The following is a 25,108-nucleotide window of genomic DNA, read 5'->3' as shown; positions in this document are numbered from 1 at the left end:
GGGTGGCTCCAAGCACGCACGCTTCCCTGGGAGCGGGCTCACGGTAACCACTGGACCCTTTGCGGCCTGCTACGGGAGCCTTTTCTTTCTTTCTTTCTTTCTTTTTAACCAATATCTGGATAGCTTTTAAGAGACTATTGAGTTATTTTCTTAGGCCGATCTAAAAGTCATCCCCAGTTTCCTTCCCCCCCCAAAAGCCCTATCATAGACAAGAGCCCCCTAGAGATGAAGGGCTTTGATAAAACAAACACGGCTATCGATTTCCTTAATAGATTAACGAAACTGCCTTAACGTTAGGTGATCTTCCCTTTGCAATTAACAACTCTCGCAAAAATGGGTGCTAACTGCAAAAGGCACCCCACGGAAGCGGGCGGCGGCCCCCCCAAAGCAGAGCGTGTGGCTCTGGCGGGTGGGAGGGAGAGGAAGCGAGGCCGAAGGGTCCGATTTGTGAAATAGGCAAATGCTGTTCTGGCTGTTGTCGGGCGGCCCCCGCACCTCTCTGACCGCTCTGCAGGCCCAGCGCGGCCTTTTAAAGAGCTCATGCCATTGGGCCTCACTTTTGTCCATAATTTCTTAAATGTTTTTAGGTAGGGACGCTACACAAATCCCTGGTGAAAGCAGACAACTTGGACTTAAGTGACCAGTGTCGCGAAGTCAGTGCCTTAACGCCAGAGGGACTGAGCAAAGCCGAACCGCTGGACCGGGTTCTTCAACAGGTGAGGTGCTGCCCTCGGGAGCAGGGGCTCTTCAGGGGAAACCTGCCAGCCAGATTTAACGGATTTGAAAATAGAGATAGGCTTTAATTTTGCCTTTCACTTTGAACTCACTAGGAAGTTTCCCTGCTTGTTTTAAAGCTAACCCAAAAGGGACCCGAACCATTTGAAATGAGAACCCCATAATTCTGAAAGAGTTCTGTGCAATACCAGAGTATTTGAGCTGATGATGCTGTAAGTCCTTGGAAGATCTGACTTCTGGTTATTTTGATGGGTCTACTTTTACCCTAAATTTCTCTTAAGCCTTAAAGAGTAGGCTGATAAGGATACTACTTAATACAGCAATTCTAATCAAAGTTTCAAAATTCACGTGGTATGTTTTAATCTACAAGTTCACTGCTATAATGGGTATTAAAAAACTTGACTTTTTCCTCATTTATTATTTTAAAAGTTAGTTGAAACTTCAAAACTATATTTTCATATAACATCAGCTGTACTTGTTGTCTATCACTCTTTTCCACATGAGCTTAATTAGTGGATTATAAAGTGATTAAAGTTTTTTTTCCCTATGATTTCTGTAACTTTGCTCTTTGGCTCCTTTAATGTCCCACTAAGACAGTAAGTTTGTATGATACATCTCAAGAAGATCGAAGTTACTTATAATAATTTAATGCCAATAATGTATACATATGCAGTTCCTGAAAGTTGCTTGCTTTGACTGTCTTTTTATACACAAAATGTGCTTGAATGGAAAAATACAATAGTGCATTTTTCTGTAACACATAAACCTGGCTTTCCACACCTTGTCTGAATCATCGTAGGTGTGTTTCAGCAAGAAACTTGCTTAGGCAGTAGAACAGGTTCATGTTGCTGTAACTTCTGGTGACACAGGTAACTTGGCAGACTTGGTCCTAAACCCTCTTTGATACTGGAATGGTTAACACTACACTTTGTAGTGAGTGTCTTTGAACGTGTAACTTTTACGTGTCTTAGAATCTGTCAGCATTAGCTGCAGGTGGCATTTGTTCTGCTTGCACTGGTTTTGCTGAAGCCCAGGACCAAGGGGTGATTTTTTTTTTTTTTTTTTTTTAAGCTCTGTAATAACCCTTGAGAAAATGTGCAGCTGCAGGTTTGATCTTGTCCCAGATCTTGCACTAAAGACATCTGGAACAGCTTAGCTTAGTACACTCTATTTACCTTTATAACAGACACACTTTAATTATACTCGATACTTTATGAAAGATTATATCTTATTGCTGTAAATTGCACTGTAGGTGGGTCTGCTTTAGCAAATAAAAGGAAATACTACCTTTGTGTGTAGGTGGGTAGAGACTCTTGAAAAACAACAATTTTTTTTCCTTTTTGTTTGCATATCTATGCAACTAAATAATGATTTTGCTGTTAATTGTTGGGTGCCAGTTGTGATGTGGCTAGTTCCATCATAGGTCTTCTGGAACACACCTTACTTAAACTGTTCTCGCTTCCCCTCCATGTGTCCTGACTCCTGGGAGTTAGGAGAGAATTAATTCAACCTCCTGCTTCCAATGGTGGCAAAAAGAAAACCTCTATATTCTTTAATAGTAGGTCCTTTTCTGCCTTTTTGAAGATGAGTCCATTAAATATTTCTATTGCATTATGTATTTTAAGGATGAGTCAGGTATTTGTCAACATATATGGATTTATTTTTTTTTTCTTTCTCAGTTAAGCATTTTGATTAGCAAAAGTGCAGGTGGGTGGCGAAGTGGTTGTTTGAAAAGGAGGAGGAAAAGGAAGTAGACTGGTACCTTGATTTGAGATAATGTTGTAGAGTATATGAAATTAGCTTTTCACACCCTGCTTGGATTGTAGTAGAAAATTGATGATGCAGCTGGAAATCGCTCACTTTAGCACATATCTCAGTCATGTAAATGAAACTTTCAGTGCCTACTTCTGGCTTTTGCCTTGGGTTCCCAGTCTCTACATCTAGAGGGAAGTGAGAATCACTAAGCACAAACCTGTTGCAACTTTTATCTGTGCTTCAGAGGTCTCTTTCAGCCTCGAGCGTTCTGTGGTTCTGATCCGGTGATCGGGAGCTGGTAAACAGTAGATCAGCTGCTGTGGGTCTGGAGTTTTTCCACTGACCACAGAAAGCTGCCTTCTTTTGCTATTTAGTTCACTTTCCAGCAATGATGGAGTCTGCCAAAGGCCTGTAACCTGTGGTTAGGTCTTTACTCTGCTTTTAAGAAAGCACTTCCCCAAATGATGTATATTTTCAATTGTATTTCATTTTCTTCAAGTGTTACATCTCACACAGCTTGTTACTTGAGTTTGTCTTAAGAAATATTCTAAAATAGGGTTCCTCATCAGTGTGTTTTTGCTGTGTAATTTTACAAAGTGAGGTTCTGAAACACAGTGCCCCCAAACAACCATGATGTTTGCTGCAATGTATGTTCTATGTGTTTTGCTGCAAGTTTTTAAATACTGTACTTGTCCAGGGTAACAAGCATTTCATTCCACTGATACTACTGCATTTATGGGATCCATCTGTATTTTCTGATAGGTGATGTGCAATGTTGTGATAGCTATGCTTTGGGTGGGGAGGTGAGTACATACAAATATTGGGGAAGTAATTACCTGAAATCATAAAATGTGCGCCCTTTAGAAGCAGCCTGCTTGAAGTATTTAGTTCAAAATGGCATTAATAACTTATCTCTGATGTTGGACCAGCAGTGGTGAACTTAGTGCTGCTGACTGAGATGTATTGCAGTTGCAGAATACTACTGAGTAGAAAAATGTGAGGATTTTTATTTAACAAAGTGGGAGATCTCTTGTTTAAGTGTATTTGGAACTGTCTTGAGCCTGTGACATAAGCCTCTAAACATGCATTAGCTACACCACTCACCAAGGGGAAGAGTTTTCTTCCTGCATTACTGTTACAGTCTTACTAGGTTTCATTGTTCAGATCCTCAAATCACAGGGCTGGCTTATTTAGCACACTACTTATGTTTTTTCTAATTAGCTGCTGTAGCTTTATAGTTTCTCAGTTTCCAAGCTTTTAAGGGGGAACAATTATTTTCGGTTGCTCTCTGAAACCTTGCAGAAATGAAGGCTTGCTTTCAAAGAGCAAAACCAAAATGAACTTTGCCTTTCTCTCAGCCCCATTACTCTGTCATTAAAAAGCTGACATCCTCATGTGCTTCTCTGATTTTAGCCATGGGGGTTCTAAGTTAAAGATTGCATATGAAGTTGAAAGTGTTGTGCATTTCTTAATTTTTCACATACAGAAAGCCTGGCTGAATCAGTGTGACTTGCCTTAAGATATGTTACTTTCCTTTTGCAAGGCAATATTTGCATGTCTTCCTGACAAAGGATGAGTCTAGGAAAAGCTAATAATTTTGGAGAGCTGTCTGAAGTATTTAGCTGTAATTACCACCTTACTTTGAACAATACACATAAAAAGGGAGAGGTTCTCAAGTGAGAGCTGGGTTTGCTTTTGGACGTGTTGAAAGCATCCGGATTTCATCTATGGATTGACATTTAAGTATTAAAGTTTGCTTAAAACACAGTCCTAATCTTGCTGATCTTTCATCACACCGTACATTGAATCCAATATATGAATGATTATTTCGATTGATATTCTTAAATAGAGAAAGACAAAGCTGGGCCTTTTCTTCCCCCACTCCCCTAAACAATGCACAAATTTAAAATAGAGTGGTTGCCATTTCAGCAGGTGATAGCAAATTACCAGTTCTCTAAAGTGTGTTTGGATGCCTATTGATCATCCAGCTGAGCTGCAGGTGCAGTTTATTTTCAACACATTCAGCAAGAACAAGCTGGTTAAATGAGCATTTGGAACAAATGGGATGGGGGGAGAGGCGGAAGAACCAGTGAATTCCTCTAACCTGATAAACCGGTTACAACTTTTTTTTAAGAGAAACTTGTTCTGCAGCCTCTTCTTCACAAAATGCTAGCAGAAAGCTTTCTTGGCTCCCCTGCCAGCTGTCACACCTTCATTTTGCAAAAATGATTTTTTGGAGTATATTTTTAATACACGTTTCAGTCTTCAAACTGCAGAAAAAAGGAAGATGCAAGGTGATTTTTTTTTTTATTTTTTTTTTTTGTGTCTCAGGGTTGGTTCTGCGACTTCAGATTATTTGGTGACTGCATCATCTCAATAAAACCCTTAACACAGTCTGTATTTTGGAATATTTGCTGGGTCTGAGTTCTGATGTTCTGGAGCAGGTGCTTGGCAAACCCTTGGCAAGTGTTTACCAGACAGGCTGTTCTTTCTATAACTAATACTTGGGGTGTAGTTTCACAAGATTTGGCTTCAGCAGTGAAGCTGCTTCTTTCCTGCCCCTACACCATACTTTGTGATCTTTTTGTTGTGTCAGTGAAACTCTTTTGAAGCTGTGCTATAAACAGGATCACTGAGATGAGCAGGTGGGGTGGGAGCTTCTAAACTGCTTTGCTGTCCAAGCTCCCGTCCCATGAGACTCCACCTTGGTTGTGTTTGCATGACCCAACATGTCTGAGGGTGATACCAGCTTAGGTGTCTCTGCCCCCGCACTGGCTTCTCACGCTGCAGTTGGATGGAAACTGGAGTGGCACCTTTCCCTTAGGTGGGTGCTGCTGCATGGACTCACCTCTCCTGCATTATGACAATACGAAAGTTTCTGGGGCTGCAAATTGCACTGGAGCAGGGCTCTGTTCTGAGTTAAACCAGGTCTGGTTTGCAGCAGTTCTGTTTGATACACAGTGTGGCAGATTAGGTAGCTTTTCTGAGGGCAGCCATAGCACTAAGGTGTGGGTGAAAGGAGAGGAACACGTTAAGATATGCAGGCCACCAAGCCATTTGTGTGGTGAAACTGGCCTTGGTGTGGTGTCAGCAGTGAGTGATGAGGATTTCCTGATAGTCACAAGGTGGCCTTCAGGTTGTCAGGGCAGGTACGTGATAAACTCCTGCTCCTGTAGGAGAGCTGAGTGTTCTGTGTGCATGTAGCCTTATGTGGAGTTCTTATTATGTATTGACATCTAATAGCCTCCTATTTGTGTAGAGAAATTATGTTTGATACCTAATATTGGGCTATCATCAGTATCTTCTGTCGGGAATTAAGGATGTGCTAATGCTTCCTGTAGCTGTAGGCTGTTACAGCATAGAGTCTTTTTTTTAGCACTGAAAATGGATGGCTAACTCTCATTTCAGAAACTTAGTTATAATTCTGTTGTTGATGGTATAGGTAAACTATGTTTTCATTTACAAATCCTCAGTGCTACCCAGCTTCTACGACATTATTATTGAAACACTCAAATCTGCTCCCTCAGAAACAGAGAAGAGTTAATAGCAGAAACAGTTCCTCTGTTATGTATGTTATACATATGTATAAATGAATATACATATGTAGATCATGTGAATGCATTTGTTTTTTGTTCTGTTAGGTTTTGCAGGAAAGCAGCAACCTTACCTTTTATGAAGGCTGCAGGACTTTTATCTGAATTCCTCAAGTATTCCCTGTAGGGAATAGGAAGGTTCCCTTGCTTTGTTCCTATATTTAGGTTCATTTCACTTCAGAATGAACAGAGAATTAGATAAATTAATTTGTCTAAAGCTGTGTATTCTTTTCTTTGCAGGCATAAAAATGTCCTAGTCTTGGCTAGCTGGCTATCTTCTCTTAAAATCTGAAGTGCCAACATTCATTCAAAGTAAATAATTTGGCCCAGTGGTTTGAGGATGAGTATGAGTAGAATTTATGATAGTGGATGTTGCTACTTTTTCTGATAGTTGAACAGTAACATAAATTACCAAGTCTGAGTGGATTAGCATGTACAGACACATGAACTTTACTGTGACCTGTCCAAAATAGCTTGAACTGCCTGTCTTCACAGAGAGTCATGTTGTGCAGTGTTTGAGAACTGTGTCACTGGCACATCTGGATGTTCTCACAGCTATAATTCTGACTACTTGCATTCATCTTAAAATTGTACTTGTAGCTTTTTCTTTTAAAGTCTTTTTCTTTAAGACAGTAAAACAGAAAGAAGCATTTTAATGCAGATTGCTGGATTGCATGATCCTCTAAAGACTTTGAACTTCTTTCCTCTAACTTGCTGTAAGCAGCTACTGAAAAAATCACTGGAAATGTGTTAACGAATTATTGTTGGGGTTTTCAGAAGTGGCTGAGGAATAAATGAATCATAGAGGATTTCAGTGTAGAGGTGGCACTTAGAGACATGGTTTGGTGGTCGACTTGGCAGTGTTAGGTTAATGGTTGAACTCAGTGATCTTGAATATCTTTTCCAACTCAAATGGTTCTCTGATTTGTATTCTACTATTTTGACAGTAAGCATACATGCAGTTCTACGTGTTCTTACTGCAAACTGCTTAGAAAACCTTGTGTGGTCGCTCTGGATTGTCTGCAGACCTGTGCTGTTCCCCTCTTCCTTTCATTTGGAAAGGCTTGCACAGTTCTTCAATCCCTATGTTGGTTTACTTGATTTTTTTTTTTCTTATTCCCCCTTTTTAAAAGCCAGAACCCTTAAGTTAAGCACAGAAGTTCTTGGGTGCCTGAGCACTGCCAAATGAGGGCAACATCTCTGTCAGCATGGTAACATGTTGCAGCACTTCTGTGCAGAGCAGCTATATTTGAGGCTGATGCCCAGATGCCAGAATGGATCTTGCTAGCAAAGCAGTGTTGTGGCCAAAACAGAAAATGCTGATTGAAGATAAATTTTTCTTTAACATAATGTCAGGCCTGTTTTATTTTATAGTTTCTATGGTTGAAATTGAAACTTTTTTATATCTCTTAATTAGAAACATAAACAGTAATTTTCCCTCCTCCTCACATTCTTGTCTTTGCCATTTCCTACCTGCTCTGGAAAAGCTTTTTGCTTATAATGGTTGCTGCTTTGCATAAAACCTTCAGAGGCATCATATTGTGTTCCTTCCTGGTCAGCTTCCGTTAGTTATGACTTTATTTCAATAAAAGGAGGCAAATATTGATACTCTAAAAGACAACTTCACGTGTGTCCTAAGAGAACACTTAATCAGAAGTCATGTTTGCTCTACAAACCATTTTTCAGTGCTTTGCTCTGATAAATTCATGTTGATATTCTTTAAACAGTTCACAACTTACTACTCCAGTATACTTCTATACAGTAGCCTCTGATTTTGCTTTATTTATAAACATCTGCTTTACTAATTTGTCCCTCATTCATTAAATCCACATGCTGTGAAGGTGCATATGAGTTATAAAATATTATTCAAAAGGTATTGGAAATTGAAATTCAAATGCTCCCCCCTTGTGATGAGTGACAAAACAAGAACCAAAATCGATGCTGCCACTTCTCCCAAACTTCCATTGCAAAATATTTTAGTTTCTCTTTCCACCTGTCTCTGTAGAGCTGCACTGGGCAGAGGTGTGCACAAGGTGTTGAGAAATGGATATTGTGTTAGCACAAAAATATTGGATAGAAACTTAATTTTAAGATTAAGAAGCAGTTGCATTCTTTTTTTACAAAAACTTGGCTTCTGTGATGATTTTGAACACCTGTTATCTTAAATGGTTCTGTTACTAGAGCTCTAGGACAGTCTTAGAATTGTGTTATCATTCTTACTAAATTCAAAACTTAATTAGTGGGGTTTCCATTCTCTGGTTCTAATTCTAGAGAAACTTAAGCATGTGCTGTAACATTATCATGAGTTGTGTAGACATTGGCAGTGTGTGAAATGAATTCTGCCATAATTTCTGTAAAGATGTTTACTTTCCTGATCAGTAATTATGTTGCAGTGACTTAGAGTAAGGGAGCTATAGTGTATGCAACTTGAAATATAAAAGTCCAAAAACCACTGTGGAGGTTTTGCTTTGTAAGTAGATCTTATTGTAGCTGAAAGTTAATTCAAGTTTCCTTTTCAGCTTAAGAAAGACACCAAACAGTGTATAATACATCAAACCTCTTGAATCAATTACTACTGGGTTGGAATGAGATGCATGAGATTTAGAAATGGAAAATATGTAGTTGTCACAAGAATGACTGTAACAGAATTTTGGGGTTTGCTTGAGTGTCTCAACCAGTGTTATTTCTTACAACAAAATTAAACTTACACAGGGTGAACTTAAGCTTATTGTAAAGCTACATAGAGCGTGTAAAATGGCACTATGTAAACATTAAGTGCAGGAGAAGAAAACTGCTGTGATATGCTTAAAGAAACTAAAGAAAATAGAAATCAACCCCCTTTTTCTATAAGTCTCAGATGCTGAAAATTGATCACAAGAAGCTGTGTGACTTGCTTCATATTTAGCTAAACTCCTTTCAAGTCTTTTCAGTCACAGTAAATCACTTTGGAAACAAGAAGCTACTTGAAAGAGAGGATGTAGTTCTATAAGGGGAAGCAACATCTAGATAATTACTGTCCTCATTCTGTGTCGGGCAGGTGTGAATCCCTTGGAAGGCCAAGTGTAAATTTGGATCTTACTCAGTTGCAAACTGCTAAAGTCTTCATAATCAATTCTTGATGCATGGGATTACTGCCCTAACCTGCGACTGGAGAATCTGAGAGACTGAAGGCAAGCTGATTTAGGGATCTCATTGCACTTCTTTACATTTTTGTGAAAGTATGTTTGTACAAGAAATGGAACACTCACCATTTAGGAAGCGGAGCAGAGCCAGTTTATGAAATTTTTACTTTCTTTTGCTGATATTTGTAAGAGTTTGATCAAGAATCACTTTTATTAGATAATAAAAGGCAGTCAATGCCTATGATATTCTTACAGTATAAGTTTAATGGAGAGGCAGGAGACCCATGGGTCTCAAGGCTGTTATTTGGGCAGTCAATGCCTATGATATTCTTACAGTATAAGTTTAATGGAGAGGCAGGAGTATGATAAAATTATGCAGGAAACTGAATTGTGAATAATAGGTGTCTCTTCATTCTTTAATGTCTCCTCTGCTTTTACCCTCCCTGGGTGTAAAAACAACTTGAAAAACAACCCAATGGAAAAAAATGCTTTAATTTGCAGGTATTGGCTCTTCTCCTCCAAATGGTTAAGCTTGCACTCCAAACAATGAGGTAGTGTTGAGTAAATAGAGCACTGCCATGCATTTCAGTCAATAGAGCCAGTGCTAAAGATCACATTGCTAATGAAAGTTTGTCCTTGAAACAGAGGTAAGTGGGAGGGGGGGAGGTAGAGAACACAGAGAGAGAGTTTGGGCTTAAATCAAGACTTTGGGAAATATTGCATTAATTAACATGGCATTAACTAAAACATCAAGTTTGGAAAGTATGTTCAGCCTTGTCTTTCAGGCTGTAATGGTTTGCTCTGTGAGCTGAGCTGATAGCAAGCAGCCTGTGAGGAGTGTGAGGCACCATTGTAATCATGCTCGAAATGTAGGTAAAAGGTTGACAGAGTAGGGATTTTTGCATTACTAATATTCAGAGTTTTCTTTTTGCTTAAAGCCACACTCGTGAATAATCTGTGCTAACAAATGCTAAAATGTTTTGCAAGATATGCATTTTTGGTGCTATTTTGTTAGTTTTAATAGCTAGTGGCCTCTTTCATACAGATTATATAAAGGTGAAAACTTATTTTATCTCAGTGTTTCTTTATATAGCACTTTCCTGACACATAAAGTAGTAGTAAAGTAAGTCCAGAAACTCTGAAATTCTTATGTTGCTAGACTGGGTGCTTTATCTTATACAACACTAACTTCAAGTAGCTTATTTATGGAGTGCTCTGCATATTTCAACACTCTCTTATTAAAACAGGTTGTGCTTTTGAAGATAAAAGCTGTGACCTGATTGCTGTGACATTTAGATGGCCTGAGCTATGGTCTTGCCTTTTATGCTTAATGTATTACCTGAATTAGAAGCTGTAGATACCGTAGCTGGAAAGCATGCAAATAATCTGGAGTTGCAAGCTCCCATCTAAGAACTAATTAAACAAAATAGTCATAAAATGCTCAAGTGGCATGGCTTGGACAGATCTTTGTCTTGGCAGAAGGTTGGATGTTGGATGTTTGCATTCTTTCCTAGGAAGAATTAAAACTTATAGTTAACTGTTGTTTACTTTGTCACACAAGACCTGGTCCCAATTAAAATGAGCCACAGAAAGAAATAATATGGAGGTTTCATCTTTAAGACAGTTTTGTCACAGTCCTGAGTCGTGATGCTCTGTTTTCTTTGCTCCACAAATTGTCACTGGACAGACAAACCATGACAAACTGTGCTCTGTTTCTGCATGTCGTGTTCTACCTGTTGCTGAACAATGCTAAACAAACTTATTTTTATGCAGGAAATTAGCTGTAAGTTTTAGCTCACTAAAGCTAAAATTTCCAGTCCCTTTATGTAATTCTGGAGGAGTATAATGAATTTTGAAGTACTTGCTATGTTTTGTTGAATGGAAGGATGCAATAAACTTGAAGAGTACCTTCCATTTTTCTCCCTTGAAATCTTGCAGTAATTATAAGAGGTATCTGTAGGCTGTGTGCCTTCCTGGCTTGAGAAACCTTGATGACCTGTCTGATGACCAAAAGGAGGAGGACAAGGTGATATTGCTTCCTGTAACTTTGGTTTCCTAACGAAGTAAAAAATAAAAGTGAATCTCATAAATAGCCTTAAAAATATAATTCTGTGGTTTTCAACTACTGCTTTTGCAGATTATGTCTGGAATTCCATGGCAGACCCCCAAGCATAGGATAATTGAGACCTTAACCCTGTGTTAACTTTGTTGGCTCATGCCATGGGTGGCAAAGAATTAGTTTCTTTCTATGAGAGAAGCAATAATATGACTTTGTCTATATAAGCAACTTGTGTAGGTGAAGCTGCTCTGGAACAGCTAGAGAAGCAGCAGGATGTGTGGTACGTGGTTTGTTATAGTTGGAGCTCTACTTGGGAAAGAATATGAAAGGACAGCAAGATTATAGTAGTAAGAAGCAGCACAATATACATGAGAAGATGGTCTACAGTCCTTGAAACTCAGTGCCACATCCTGCCTCTCCTACAGGCTGAGGAGAGCAAACCTGCTCTTGCATTTGTAAATGCCAAAGTAGGATGGAAACTCGACTGGTTTGGGGTAATATGTACATATCTCCTCTCTGGAATGTGTTTATGGTGGCCTTTGTGACTGAGTACTCACTCAGTTCTTTAATACAGTCTATAGGACATCAGGAGCCATAAGGTGATCTGTAGGCTTGGCTGGTCATATCAAGCAAAGTGATATTGTCTGTGGCAATCTGGAAATGAAACCCATGCTTTTGTCCAGGCTTAGTCTGCAGCCACTAAATAATCTCAGGCATTAGTGTTTGGAAGAACAATAATTGCCTTCGTCTTGGTAGGAGAAATCAAACTGGCAATATTATTTTTAACATTTCTAGTGAGTGGACTTGGGCTTCCTCTGTCATTTCCTGCATGTTTGCCCTGCAAAGAATAAAACCAAGGGCAATTTATTTTTCATGTTTGTGTCTGAATAGTATCTAAATACAATAATTTTTCCTATTAGCTGTAAGGGGAAAAGAAGTTAACTGCAGCTTATGGCTGCGCTGGGGCTTACCCTTTTTTCTTTCTTTTTTCCATACAGCAATTTCAGTACAAGGTCACCACGTATCCATTATCAGCCATGTGGAATAGCAGTTAACAGATGAACAAAGGCAAGGGGCTTACTCTGGGATTCTCTGTTTAAAAAGTTACCCCGCACAATAAAGGGGTTATCATACTTGTAAATACTGCTGAAATGCAGTCTGTGCACCTCCCAGTGGTATTGACATGCTTTAAATTCCTCCATTGCATGGATAAGGCTGACATTATCACCAAGGTGGAAGAGTGAAGGAGCAGAAAAGGCCCATGGAGTGTATTGTAAACAAATGTGAAACCCTCACGTGTGGGATCTGAGGCACCAAGTCCAAGGGAAAATATTTCTCTGGGTTGACATGTCGTGGTATGTTGTGTGTGTGCAAGCTTTGTACCTCAAAGCCATGGCTTGTTATTCTTGGGTTTTCTTATGCTGCATTAGATCCTTTAAGTCTCTGACAGACCTCAGGGTTGCTGGATGATGTTTTTCAGTGATGATTCAATCTCTCCTATGTTTTGGTGGCAGACAAGTTCTGTTAATGAGATTTGGCTGCCACAGCTCTTGATCTCCACTTTCCCTCCCATCCCAGAAAATATGTCCTTCCCACCCCCCGCACCCCTCGTGGGTACACTATGGTGGCACTGATAGTGGAGCTGCAGAGGAGGCAAAGCAGAGTCCAAAGAGATCAGTCGCAGCAGAGCTGAGGGTGGAGCCACCTGTAGATGTGGTCCAGCCCAGCCCTGAAAGCAAGGGCACTAGAGCAGGCTGGCATGGACCATGTCCAGTGTTGAGCATCTTCAAGGATGGAGACTGCAGCCTCTCTCAGCAGCCTGTTTCAGTGTTCACCTGCTGGAGATTTCTTTCCAGGAACCACACCTGCAACTATATAATTGGGTTTGGGTATTCTTTGGCAATAAATTGTAAAGGACTTAGCATAAAATCAGGCTTTGAGGCAAGAACTGCAGTATGTTTGCCTGTTGAAGCAGACTCTGGAGTAGAAAGATCTTCAGAGAGACCTTTTTAGACGTTATCCTTGTTTTCCACACTGCTCTTAGCTGAAGAAGACAGATCATTGTGATATGCTCTGCTACAAGCAAAGAATGACTCATGCCAAAAGCCTAAAAGACAGTCTAAAGCTCCAATGGTATGAACTACAGTAATGTCTAATAAGTAATGATGATTTTTTTTTTTTTTTAATACAAGTAAGACTGGAAAACATCCATGGTTATAACCAGTATGGCTTTAGTCACAGGTTTGAGCAGAAGAGATGTAAGCAGTTCACATTTGTTTGCCTCAGATAAAACTTTTTTCATCTCAGTGGATTTTGCAGATCTGTGGAGTCTATTTTTACTTTGTCTAGAGTGGTTTAGTTTTAGCAATATGAGGGGTTTTTAAGCTCAAAGGAATATATCAGTATGTGTGGGCCTAGGTGAGCAGAGACAACTTTTCTTTCAAGTTATTCCTGAAAGTATTCCTTTTAATAATGACCAAAGATGTCACTTCTGAAAAAGTTGTGTGGGGGGTTTTTTGTTTGTTTTGGTTTCTTAGTGTTGTTGGGTTTACTTGTTTTGTTTCACAAAACATTGATCTAAAATGTTAAATTTGTTCAAATTCTCTTGACAGGCTTTATGCCAAATCAAGTGTCATCTGTCTCATGCCTTCGGTTTTGGTTGGACCAGATGTGATTTGTTCTCCCATCTAAATCAAAAGATGGCATGGAAGTCAAAATGAGCACTTTTTGATATGCTGATTGGCAGAAACTAGGCCATGGTGTAATCACCAATGGCAAACTGGCCAGTTCAGTGCCATGCTTGTCGATGGCACTGATTCGGAACCAGACCCCCACACTGTGAGGACCATTCTTTGTGCAGAGACTTTTAACAAATCTAATAACTCATCTTTCTACTTGGCAATAGATTCACATGTAGCTTAAGCATGGATTACAGGCTAAGCTGTTTTCTGGATTTTTATATTGTGCTTTAGCGTGGCATTCCAGACCTGGCTAAATTGCAAATGCTTTTAATTCTGAAGCTCTGAGAATAATTCTGTGTCTTGCCTGATGCTGTTAGCTGTGATGGGTCAGTAGGGCCAAAAGAAGCAAAACAGAGGAACTTTGTGCAGGAAAGGATCACATTTTGAAGACTCACTAGGAGTTGCTGGAGGTCTGATGAGTAAGAAGCAGCCAAATTTTGCTATTTCTCAGGGGTGATTTAAAGAGAGAATCCTCTAGAGTACCTTGGTGTTTTATAAATGATGCCATTGACAGTATGGATGCATTCTGTGTCTGAATTATCTCAGTATTTCATTACCCTGCCAGGCACAGATGCAGTGGCCTTTCTCAAGGATGAGAGCTATTTTTAGTTAAGGAAATGGAAATATCCAGATATCCAGAGGTTTATTTTAGTGTTTTGTGCATCATAACTATAGAAAGAGCTTAATGAAGAATCTTCTTATTTGTCTAAGATCCATAGCTTTGTTTGTATAGTTAAGGCAACACGAAGGGGGCTGTCATTTCAGTCCCTTGGGGTTCATCTGTAAAAAACACAGCTTGTGCTGGCTTTCCTCCAGCTTTGCTGCTGGCAAAACGTGTCTCTTCACTTTCTTTGTACTCTCAGCTGCACAACCAAAATCACGTTTAGCCAGTTTTTCAAACTGGTGCTCAAAGTCTGTCCTTCCCTCTCATCACCTTTTCTCTTAGAACTGTTTTTGGTTTCATGGAGACAAATGTGCAGAGCAGCTTGTTTGGTTCTTCCTCTTCTCTCTGTTCAGTTTTTAATCTTGGTATGGAATTATGGAACATATTCCTTTAAATATGGAATGACTCATCAGAGCTCTACAGGACAGACTGATCTGGTGGAATAAGCATTGGAGGTGGAAGGTGATGCCAATAGACTGGTTCTTGCAGTTGAAATGAGGGCTAGTTGCAAGATGCAGGCAGTGGTAATTAACACTATAACTCTGCTGTGAGGAGATTAACAGGGCAGACAGGGTGTGGAAGCTTGGAGGAAGCCTTAAGGTGGGGCAGCTTTTCATGCTAAAGTGGGGGAGTGCTGTGGAGGGCAGGATGAAGGTGAATGACAGGAGGTAAACAGCTGAGATGGTTTTTATAAGGAGAGTGAAGGAGATGTAGATGGAATTTACCGAATGACAGAGTTGTGGACAGGTCGTTCAACATGTGAGACAGGAAAACATAATGTAAATCTGGCACTGGTCTCAACTTGTCCTTAGCTTGCTACATTTGGGTGTATGCCTGGTCAAGGCTGGTTTTTGAAATGCTGCCTCAAACTTGTGGTGCAAGAAAGGAGGCTGAAAATGGCTTTTCATCAGGAACGCTGAATTGCTTAACTGCTGTGGCTTCTGTTGTGCTTAACAATGTGGCTTAATAAACACCCCTGCCCTGATTGCTTTAACACCTTCCACACGGGTGATATGGTGGGTGTATCTATTGCTTAAAAGACTTGAAGGTCCAGCCTAATGTGGAACAACCTGAGCTACTCCACTACTATGCTTTTTGTACTCTACCTTTGCAGAATTTGGTGACATCTCACACAGATGAAAGGAGCTGGTTCAGGCTGGTCTCAAATATCTGTCATTCCTCTGGGGCAGTGCTGTGCTTCCTATTTTGCCCTATGCTCTTCTCCTGGGTGAATCTACCTGTTTGCACTGTTCCCTCATTCTCTCCTCAGTTAACCCCTGCCATAGTTAAGCTGTTTTGGATGGGAAGGACTGCTTATGTCTCCTGACTATTCTTCCCACACTCTTTTTGCCCTCTTCTGCGGCAGTACACCCCAAAGTTTGAAAATAGCTGGTTTTGAAAGTTTCTAAATAAGCTCTCAGCAAGGCCTGCCAACCTTGTGGAGGTTTATCAAAAGCACTTTAAGCTGCTGGCATCTAGTAAGAACAGTAGAAAATTGTTTTGACATGTTGGTTGTCCCATTGGAAAGGAGTTTTCAGTGTCAAATGTTGTCCCTGACACTTAATAAAAATACAGTGCAAATATTACGGCTAAGTAAAAAATAAAAATTAATGTTGCCTCTTGGGAGTTCTTTAAACCTGAGTATGCTTGGAATACTGCTCTTATTAGTGTCTGTATGCAATATTTTACTACTTTGGTGTCTTCTTACTCTGGGCTTCTGAAAGTAGCTGTGTTGTGTATCTGTCTTTTCAGCTGTAGGTTGTGTGGGAAACACCACATGGGGGAAAAAAAAAAAAAGAAATATTTCAGTGAGCAGTCTCAATTTATACTAACTTGACTTACACCATTTGACCTGAGCATTTCCTCCCTTGTCCAAGCATTTTCTCTTATTGTTTTCTAACTTGATAAAGTCTTTTTGAACTACAGTTCTTATGTTTTGTTTGTACAGCAGGAGGCTGCACACAATTGTTGCTTCCTTCAAATTGTGTGGGTTGGATTTCTTCTTGTATCTGACCAAAATAGCTCTCTAACTGCACTTTTGTTATTGTCTCTTGAGCATCTTCAGAAGCACAGGGTATGAAGTTGAAGATTTGGGGAGTATTTTATTATGTTTCATCAGGAAGATTCTGCTTCCTTTTGGGGAGAATCCACATATGCCTTCTGGAAGCTGATTCCTATCACCGTTTCCAATCCCTTTTTACAAATATTTGCTCTTTACTGTGCCCAGAAGTTAAAACAGAAAGTGATAAGTTGCTGCATTTAGTGAGAAGGCAAATCTCCTCATGCATGTTATTGTAGAGAGAATATTTGTTGTTGGTCTGTGACTGTGGCAGTCCAGAGAACTGCATTTCTGAAATGGTTCCTTTTGAGTCCACTGGAATTTTCTTCTTTTTCTGGTGTTTACACATCAGCTGAGGTATTTTGAGCACTCTCAGATCTCAGTTTTCTGACTTTAAATCATCCTGAACAATGACTTGCTTTATAGCCTCAGGTTCTTCAAGACTCCAACGTGTGGTAGGAATGCAAACCTGTACTAGCAATTAAGAGGAAACTGGCTTTCTGAATCTGCAAGGGCTTGGGTTGGTTGATTTTTTTTTTTCTTTTTTGAATGTGTGTATGATGTGTTCTTTCTGTGTGTTTTGCTAGTGTGCAAAGAATTGCACTGTAAAGGGTTTTTTTTAGGGGGGAGATATTTCTCTCTTCTTACAGTTTCAAATATGTTCTCTGCTATTAAATAACTTCATTTTATGTGCCTCTCCTTACCCAGCTCTGCCCTCGGTTTTCTGTTTTGGTGTGTAATACCCACTTCTACAGGATTTCTGAGCTCAGAATGGTAGTGGAATGCTGGTGAGCTGCCCCAGCCTGGAAAAGGGCCTGGATTGCATTGGAGCAGTTATTTGGAAATAAAGCCTGGGTAATCATGTCTCTGCTCCTTCTAAATCACGTTGAAGACACACTCTGTCCCTGGCAGAGCCCTTCCCTCTGGGATGCAGAGGCTGCAGCGTTTGTTCCCTCTGGATTGTGGAGCAGTGGGATCATTGGGATCATTTGTGTTTGTTCCCTCTGGATTGTGGAGCAGTGGGATCATTGGGATCATTTGTGTTTGTTCCCTCTGGATTGTGGAGCTGTGGGATCATTGGGATCGTTTGTGTTTGTTCACCCTGGATTGTGGAGCTGTGGGATCATTGGGACATGGACTTTCCTGAGCAGAGACTGGAATGATGGAAAGCATCACATGTGTTGATGATAAAACAATGCTACTCTCTTTTCTCCCCATACTCAGGTTAAAAGACAACACAAAGATATTGTCTGAGTTTCAAGTCAACTTGTGATTTGCTTTTGGTTGTTTTGGAGTTGTAAGGTGTTGCTGAAAGCACTGGGTGGCTGCTGCATCGTGATGATAATTATTGCTTTGTTTGTGAGGTGGTGCTCTCCTGGGAGGGAGTAGCATCGAGAGGGAAGCTTAGAATAATTATATTTGTCCCCTTGAAAGTTAGTTAACAAGCTACTGTTTACTGATATGATGTAGGTACCATAATATGGTAGTTGGCTGTTATGAGCAAGGAATTTTAACAGTGGTATGGAGTAAAAAAAGGTTGGAAACTTGTGTAAGGATGGAAACTAACATTGAACAAGATCATTCCTCTTGAGAAGTAACCTGCTGGGGATTATCCCTCCTATAGGTAGGGAATAATTTTGTTTTATCTAGTGTTCACAGCTCTGTATCTCCATATATATATACCAAGAACTTTACCTGGCTTGGATTTGACTTCATTATAATTTCACTTTTGAAGGTATTAGACCATGATCTATTGGCTATTCCTAGCATATTACTTTTGAAACATTAGTAAATCCTGATGGGTAGCTTTTTTCTTTTTGAAGTTAAAAAAATAAATTATTAAGGCAATAACCAAAGTCAAAGGTGCCAAAACTGAAGAAAAGGTATTGCAAAATCAGTATTGGGATTAATCTTGAAAATTCTTTCAAATATTTAATAGCTTCTATTATAGTTTAGGCTTTGTACATTACCAGTATAATACCCCGACCTTATCTTCCTATTTGGTCTTTTTATTATACTCTGGGTGTTCTCATTTTCTGTTGCACAAAAGCATACCATTTATTGCTTACTTTTATCAGGAGCCCATGTCTGTTCTCCATCGTGTCTTTTTTAAAAACTTTTGCAAAGTGCTGAATTACTTTATCCTAAAAAAAAAAAAGTAAAAGTACTGGAATAATGGTAAGTGCTTGTTTCATGAATTATGTCTCTCAGTCAATACAATGAAATTTATCACTTTGTTTTTCAGTTTAGTCAACTGGTATCCAGTGATTTGAAAGTACTTGGAAGGAGCTCTTACACACTCTGCAGTGATGGCCAGTTACTCATTCGACAAGTCCTCCACCCAGAAACATCCAAAAAGGTATGAGATCAGAACTGATGCAAAAAGGCAGCACTGTGTTTTAAAGACATCAAAGAAAATAGCTTGTGTGAGTTTGAGGGGAGCCACTCAATTCAACCTTGTGAATGACAGAGTTTTAAGACTATTTAAGATGGTTCCTTCCCAGTCTCAAGGGAGTAGCAAAGTAGTTATTCTTGGCACTTGCTCTTGAAAGTCAGTTATAGTCAGTTATAGTACCTGGACTCCCAGATGAGCATAATGAAGAGGAAAATTAGGAATGACAGGATAGAGACAATGACAGTAAAAGTACTTTAAATTCTGTGTCTCACGGAGTGGAAACAAAGGTCCTGATCTGATCTCAGCAGAAGTGATGGAGAATTATTGCTTTGCTTAGGCTTGTGTAAAGCCCAGATTGTGTGCAGGGCCATAGGTTTCTCCCAAGCTCTGAAATCAGTGGGAGCCCTGTGGCAGTGCCCTGTGCAGGGGCAGCATGCAGGCAGTCCTTGCCCTGGAGAATGGCAGGGGTTCTCCAGCAGCATTTATTCAGCAGGAGGCAGAGCTACAGCTCTTGCCTTTGTGTAAGGTGGTGGGTCTTGAGTTTGCCTGTTTGACAGTCTGCAGGAACCCCACAGGAACCCCCCAGGAACGAGAGCTGCTGACATGGAAGGAGTTGACCAGTTGTAGGGTTTTCTTCTCTATATAAGAGTATTGGCTCATGCCGAGTTTCTACGAGTATTAGTTTGGTGTTTGTGTTGTACTAAAACCTAACACTGACTTTTTATGAAAAGCACATGTTTCTGTAGGGATGAGGTAAGTAAGGAAACAGGAATTATATTTGTCATTCAAACACACTGGTATTTTTTTGTGGGGGTAGTTCTTTGTACTTCCCTCTTGAAACAAATGGACTAAATTAAAACAAACTGTGATGTTGTGGAAGAAATAATTCTCCACACCAGATCAAGGAATGCATCTGGTGTGGACAAATGATGTCAATGTGGTATCAAATGTTGAGTCTCTTAGTACTGCATTTCTTTCTCTTCATTCTTTTTTTTTTCTTCTCCTTCAATACTTTTTCATTTGCAAGTTTTTCTCTCTGCCCATTGTTAGTAAGCCTCAGACCTCAGCTCTTGCTATTCCTGCTATTCTAAAAAGCATTACCTTGTGACTTTTCTTAAGTCATTATTTACAACTGATTTATTTGGTAAAGCAGTTGGAGAGTGAGGGAGAAAGTGGAGAATTAGACCAAGTTATTTTTTTTATTCTTTGAGAAAATAAGCTAATGCCTGAGTAAAGGGCTACTTAAACATTTGTTTAATAGTGTTATATAATTAAAGTTCTTACCCAATACACAACAGTGATGAATAAATAACTTGAAGTTGCTGAAATATATTTTGTGTACTGTAAAAATAGTTATTTTAACTTTGTCATCATGTTTGGGTACAATTCTGCTTCTCAGTGTAGCTGCAAAAGAGAAAATAGTGTCCTAAATGGGAATATTAAACAGCAAAACCTAGATATTTTAAAATATTTTTTCCAGCCATCTTCTTCAGCTGTTTTGCACAGGTCTGCCTCCCAGAAGCTATTTGGATTTGCTCATCTAGAGATCCAGTTCTGTACAGCTGTGGTTTTTGAACTGTGTTCCAAAGGAACCAAACTGCTCAATCACAGACAAGCTGGTGACATGCAACTATATGATTTTTGAGACTGCCTCATTCAGTCCAGAAATATTAATGGAAATGTAAAGGAAGAATGTGTACAAAACAACCCTTTTGCCTTCTTTGCAGAACCTGCTGCTGTCAGACTGCTTCTATTCCTTCTATGACCTGCGCAAAGAATTCCGCTCTTGCTACCCCAGTTCAGCCGCCGGGAAGGATCAGACCATCAAGACCATGGCAGAATGTATCCTTTTGCTGCAGCTTTTATCTCAGAATCAGTTATGCTTCCTCAAATTTTATGCCTGTGATAATTACAGGTTTTATTCTTCTAAACTAAGATGTGGGTTTTAAAAACTCACAGGTAAAGTGAAAGGAATGTAAAAGCAGCATGTGTTGGAGAGCTCTGCTTGTAATTTTTTTCCTCCAGTTTGAGTCTAACACTGATTTCTAAACCATATTTAGTAACTTGCATTGATACTGGATCTTAAAGCAAAAGCTGAGCTGTCAGTGGCCTTTTCAGCACCAGATGACCTACAAGTTTCTACTGTTTGCATATAATAGTAGTTCTTTTGCATGATCTCGACTGAACTGAGTTTAAAACAAAACCAAAACCCAAACAATACTCTACATCTAAATTCAAATTAGGAGTATTCCTGTGGACCACCTGAATGTGATTGAAGTTATTATGTTTTAAGTGATGGGAACTTATTTAGCTATTTTTTTAAAACTGTAAACACTGAAATTATGTAAGCTCTTAATAGTTTTCAGACTGTTGACCATTAAAGTGAATATTAACCAGTTTATGAGCAGAGTAACATGTCTAATGTTCACATGTCTCTGCTAAGACAAGTAAATTTAATAACCAGTTCTGTGTTAATATCAGGAAAGCCTTATAACTTGTTTCCAAACAGTTGTGCAAGTCTGTTATTTTCTATAATCACCTGTTTAGATCTAGGCTTAGGGACAGATGAAGCAGAGGAGGACTTTGGCGTGTGGCAAGTGAAAACCATGGTGGCCATCATTTTCAGCATGCTCTCTGAAGGTTGTAGTAAGTGAACTATTTATAAGGAAAGAAATCATTCTTTTCTGAAAGAATTGGGAGTGTCATTCTTAAGTAATCTCTGACCCTGGTTATATATCAACTTTGTTTTGTTGCAGATCACGTATTTACTGAGCCTGAAACTGTGAAACACAAGTATGAAACAGGCCCTTGGTAAGTGTCACAGTTGTTTACAAGCAAAGATGGGTCTTGTCTACAGTAAGGAAGGCTTGTGAATATTTCCCTCTGTGAAAGCAGATTGGCTCCTGAGAACAGTAACGAGGTACTTGGCAATCAGTCTGGTGTGGACAGACTGGAGCTGGCACGTTGGATGCTGTACTTTAGCCTCTTTAAAGTCACTGCAAGTTAAATGCTCTTTGTTCTCTTGCTGCTGGTTTGCATGGCAGTGAGGCTGGCTTATCTTACCCAGTGGTGAGGAAATATTTGTGAACTTTCCCTGAATCAACAGGGTAATGGCCAGTGCACCCCATAGGCAACTAAGCTGTGTGCTGCTCCTGAAAGTCTTATATGGTGTGCTGGGTTTAGGGAGAGAAGAAAAAGGATGTTTTTTATTTTCAAATATATTGCAGTGACTGGAGAATGAAGCATTTTAGGCATAAGTAATTTGTACTGATATTTAGGACTGCCCTGTATTCATCTATCTTGGATTGTTAGATTTTTCAAAAAAAATTAATCCAGTTCCTTATTACTTTACTTTAAGCCAGTTTTCCTATTGTTTTTCATTTAAGGAACTGCAATGTGGTGACAAGAATAGTGCATCTCTTCAGTGTTGTGTATATATAAAAGAATAATCCCAGCCATCTTTCCTTTCTTTATTGAAATGAAAAATAGAAGAGTCTCAACAGGAAATATACTCTCAATTTACAGTTAAATCAGTTGCAGTCCAAAATTTGGTAAGATCGTGGAAAACCTAGATTCAAGCTTACTTTGGCTTCGTTTTTTTTCCTGTGTAGTAGTAAATCTGAAACTGTGGACAGTGAGACAGTAATACGTGCCAGAGGTTTGCCATGGCAGTCTTCAGACCAAGATATTGCTCGATTCTTCAAAGGTCTCAATATTGCCAAGTAAGATAATAAGAATTTGCCTTGCTTTGTCTCTTTGTCTTTAATAGCAGGTTCCTTCAATAGTTGTTTGACACATCCCCCACATTTCCCACTAGAGTCCTCACTTCCACCTGTCTTTCCCATTTGGCCCCTTCCTGTCCTGTGGTCATGATAAATGAACAGGTTTACCAGCCTTAAGTGTGTGAGAAAGAGTTTTGAGAGACTTATCAATTGAAAACCAACATACATTAATTTATTGCTGGGATCTAAAGGGAGAAACTCCTATTGCATTAATCAAAGCAGAGTCCAGAGTACAATAAAAACTTTAATTTTGTGCCAGCTCTTCAGTGTTCTGCTATACCTCCTAAACACGCCAGATTCACAAACCTCCCTGTTTGGAAGAAAGTTTCATGACTCGTATGTACACCTCTGTATAGATGTATGTGTGTATACATATATATAGAGAGAGAAAGTAAGTTTAGTTTAGCACATCTGTCAGTATGTATTCTGGATTCTCAACACTGAGAAAATAGAGTTCTTTATTTAGAGTTCTGAGGAAATAAAAATCTGCATCTCTGAGGTGATAGGAAGGGCTTGCAAACTTACATTTTCATGGAAGCTGAGAAAGTGGTGCAACCTGAGATCCATGATCTCGGTGGAGTAGATTTTAAAGTATAATCTTGTTACATCAAAAATGAAATTAAGTTGTGGATAGTAGCAATTTCTTTTTCAATCTGTAACCTTCACGTTAAAGTCTGATTTCTTTACTATTCTTACACAGTTATTTGTATTAGTGTATTATCTGTATTAAAAAGTCAAACTAAGTTTATTTTTGTTGGTTTTGCCTTCCAGAGGTGGTGTGGCTCTTTGTCTGAATTCCCAAGGAAGAAGAAATGGGGAGGCCTTAGTTCGGTTTGTCAGTTCTGAACAGAGGGACCTTGCACTGGAAAGGCATAAGCATCACATGGGCAGCAGATACATTGAGGTAAAAAGTTGTGACTTGAAATAAATCTTTGGAGGGCAACGTGAATATTTTAGGCCATGGTTTTAAATAAGAACAAACTGCCCTTCTGTTTTGCTCTAAGTACCAAAATACCATTCTCTGGCTTGTGAAAGAGTTTGTGTGTTGTTTAGAGTTGAATGTTGTGATTTTCATGTAGGGTTTTTTTGTTCTTTCTTTTTCTCTTTAAGGTTTACAAAGCAACTGGGGAGGAATTCTTAAAAATTGCAGGAGGTAAGTGATGCTGGAGTTCAGTGTCATTACTTAAGTCCATAGGAATGTTGTTCTAGTTCTGATATTTTTTCTTGGCTGAGGATGCAAATGGACAATGAGGTAGCTTTTCCTGGTTTGCCTTACAAGAATACTCGACCCTGTCAAGTTCTGTTTTGACGTGGTTGAAACTGAGCTGTCAGCATTTGGGCTGTGATGTTCACGGGCAGGTCTTGCTGTCTGGGAGGAAGATGAGCTCTTGCAGTGGAGGCACCTGTGTGGATTTGTATAAGTTCACATGATCTCATCTTTGTTCCAATTTCATTAAACATAAAACACTTGCAGGGTAGAAGATTTTCACTTCAGAATAGATTGCTGAGAGTTAGTAGTGCCTCAGGTCTTCTGTGGATTTGTTGTTCTCTACTCCCCTCCTGTATATTTGCTTCCTGCTTTGCCACTGCTCTGTCTCACAGAAGTGACCAGCATGACCATGTGCTGTTCTCTGTCCACCAGGCACCTCCAATGAAGTGGCCCAGTTCTTATCCAAGGAGAACCAAGTTATCATCCGGATGAGAGGCCTTCCATTCACTGCTACACAGGAGGATGTCCTGGGGTTCCTGGGGCCCGAGTGCCCAGTCACAGGAGGGAAAGAGGGACTTCTCTTTGTCAAGTATCCAGATGGCAGGCCCACAGGAGATGCATTTGTGTTATTTTCCTGTGAAGAATATGCACAAAGTGCACTTAAAAAGCACAAAGAAATACTTGGAAAACGTTACATAGAACTCTTCAGGAGCACAGCAGCAGAAGTCCAACAGGTTGTAACTATTGGCTGTGAGACTCAAAACTAAGAAGAATCCCTTTTGACAAAACTAAAGCTGTAACCTCTTTTTTGGCACCTCTTTCAGTAGAGTGTGTTTATTTGTGATAATCATCACTGAAAATGTTTTTCAGCAGTAAGCCCTAACACATCATATTTTCACTTTGTCATTTGGGAATGAGTCAACAGGACATGCTGAGATCGAAGTCTCTCACAGTTCTTATTTATTTGTTTGTTTTCTTCAGAAGCTCTGTACT

General features: G+C 39.5%; 1 protein-coding gene across 5 annotated transcripts in view; it reads left to right on the top strand.

Annotated features, from left to right (window-relative positions):
* The window catches only part of ESRP2 (epithelial splicing regulatory protein 2), a 43,054-nt gene that overhangs the window by 1,107 nt on the left and 16,839 nt on the right, over window positions 1–25,108 (top strand). For 4 of the 5 annotated variants that reach the window (XM_032701316.1, XM_032701314.1, XM_032701313.1 and 1 more), the window contains exons 3-11: window positions 588–716; window positions 18,974–19,087; window positions 20,851–20,965; window positions 21,671–21,769; window positions 21,880–21,934; window positions 22,735–22,845; window positions 23,677–23,809; window positions 24,016–24,058; window positions 24,548–24,849. In XM_032701316.1, coding sequence (XP_032557207.1) covers window positions 588–716; window positions 18,974–19,087; window positions 20,851–20,965; window positions 21,671–21,769; window positions 21,880–21,934; window positions 22,735–22,845; window positions 23,677–23,809; window positions 24,016–24,058; window positions 24,548–24,849 — 1,101 coding nt within the window. The remainder of the gene's footprint in view (window positions 1–587; window positions 717–18,973; window positions 19,088–20,850; window positions 20,966–21,670; window positions 21,770–21,879; window positions 21,935–22,734; window positions 22,846–23,676; window positions 23,810–24,015; window positions 24,059–24,547; window positions 24,850–25,108) is intronic. The other variant, XM_032701315.1, reaches the window with a different exon arrangement.

The sequence above is a fragment of the Chiroxiphia lanceolata genome, chromosome 13, assembly GCF_009829145.1.
Source record: "Chiroxiphia lanceolata isolate bChiLan1 chromosome 13, bChiLan1.pri, whole genome shotgun sequence".
Classification (NCBI taxonomy): domain Eukaryota; kingdom Metazoa; phylum Chordata; class Aves; order Passeriformes; family Pipridae; genus Chiroxiphia; species Chiroxiphia lanceolata.
Note: the sequence above shows the minus strand (reverse complement) of the source record. Positions and strands in the feature narration are given on the sequence as shown.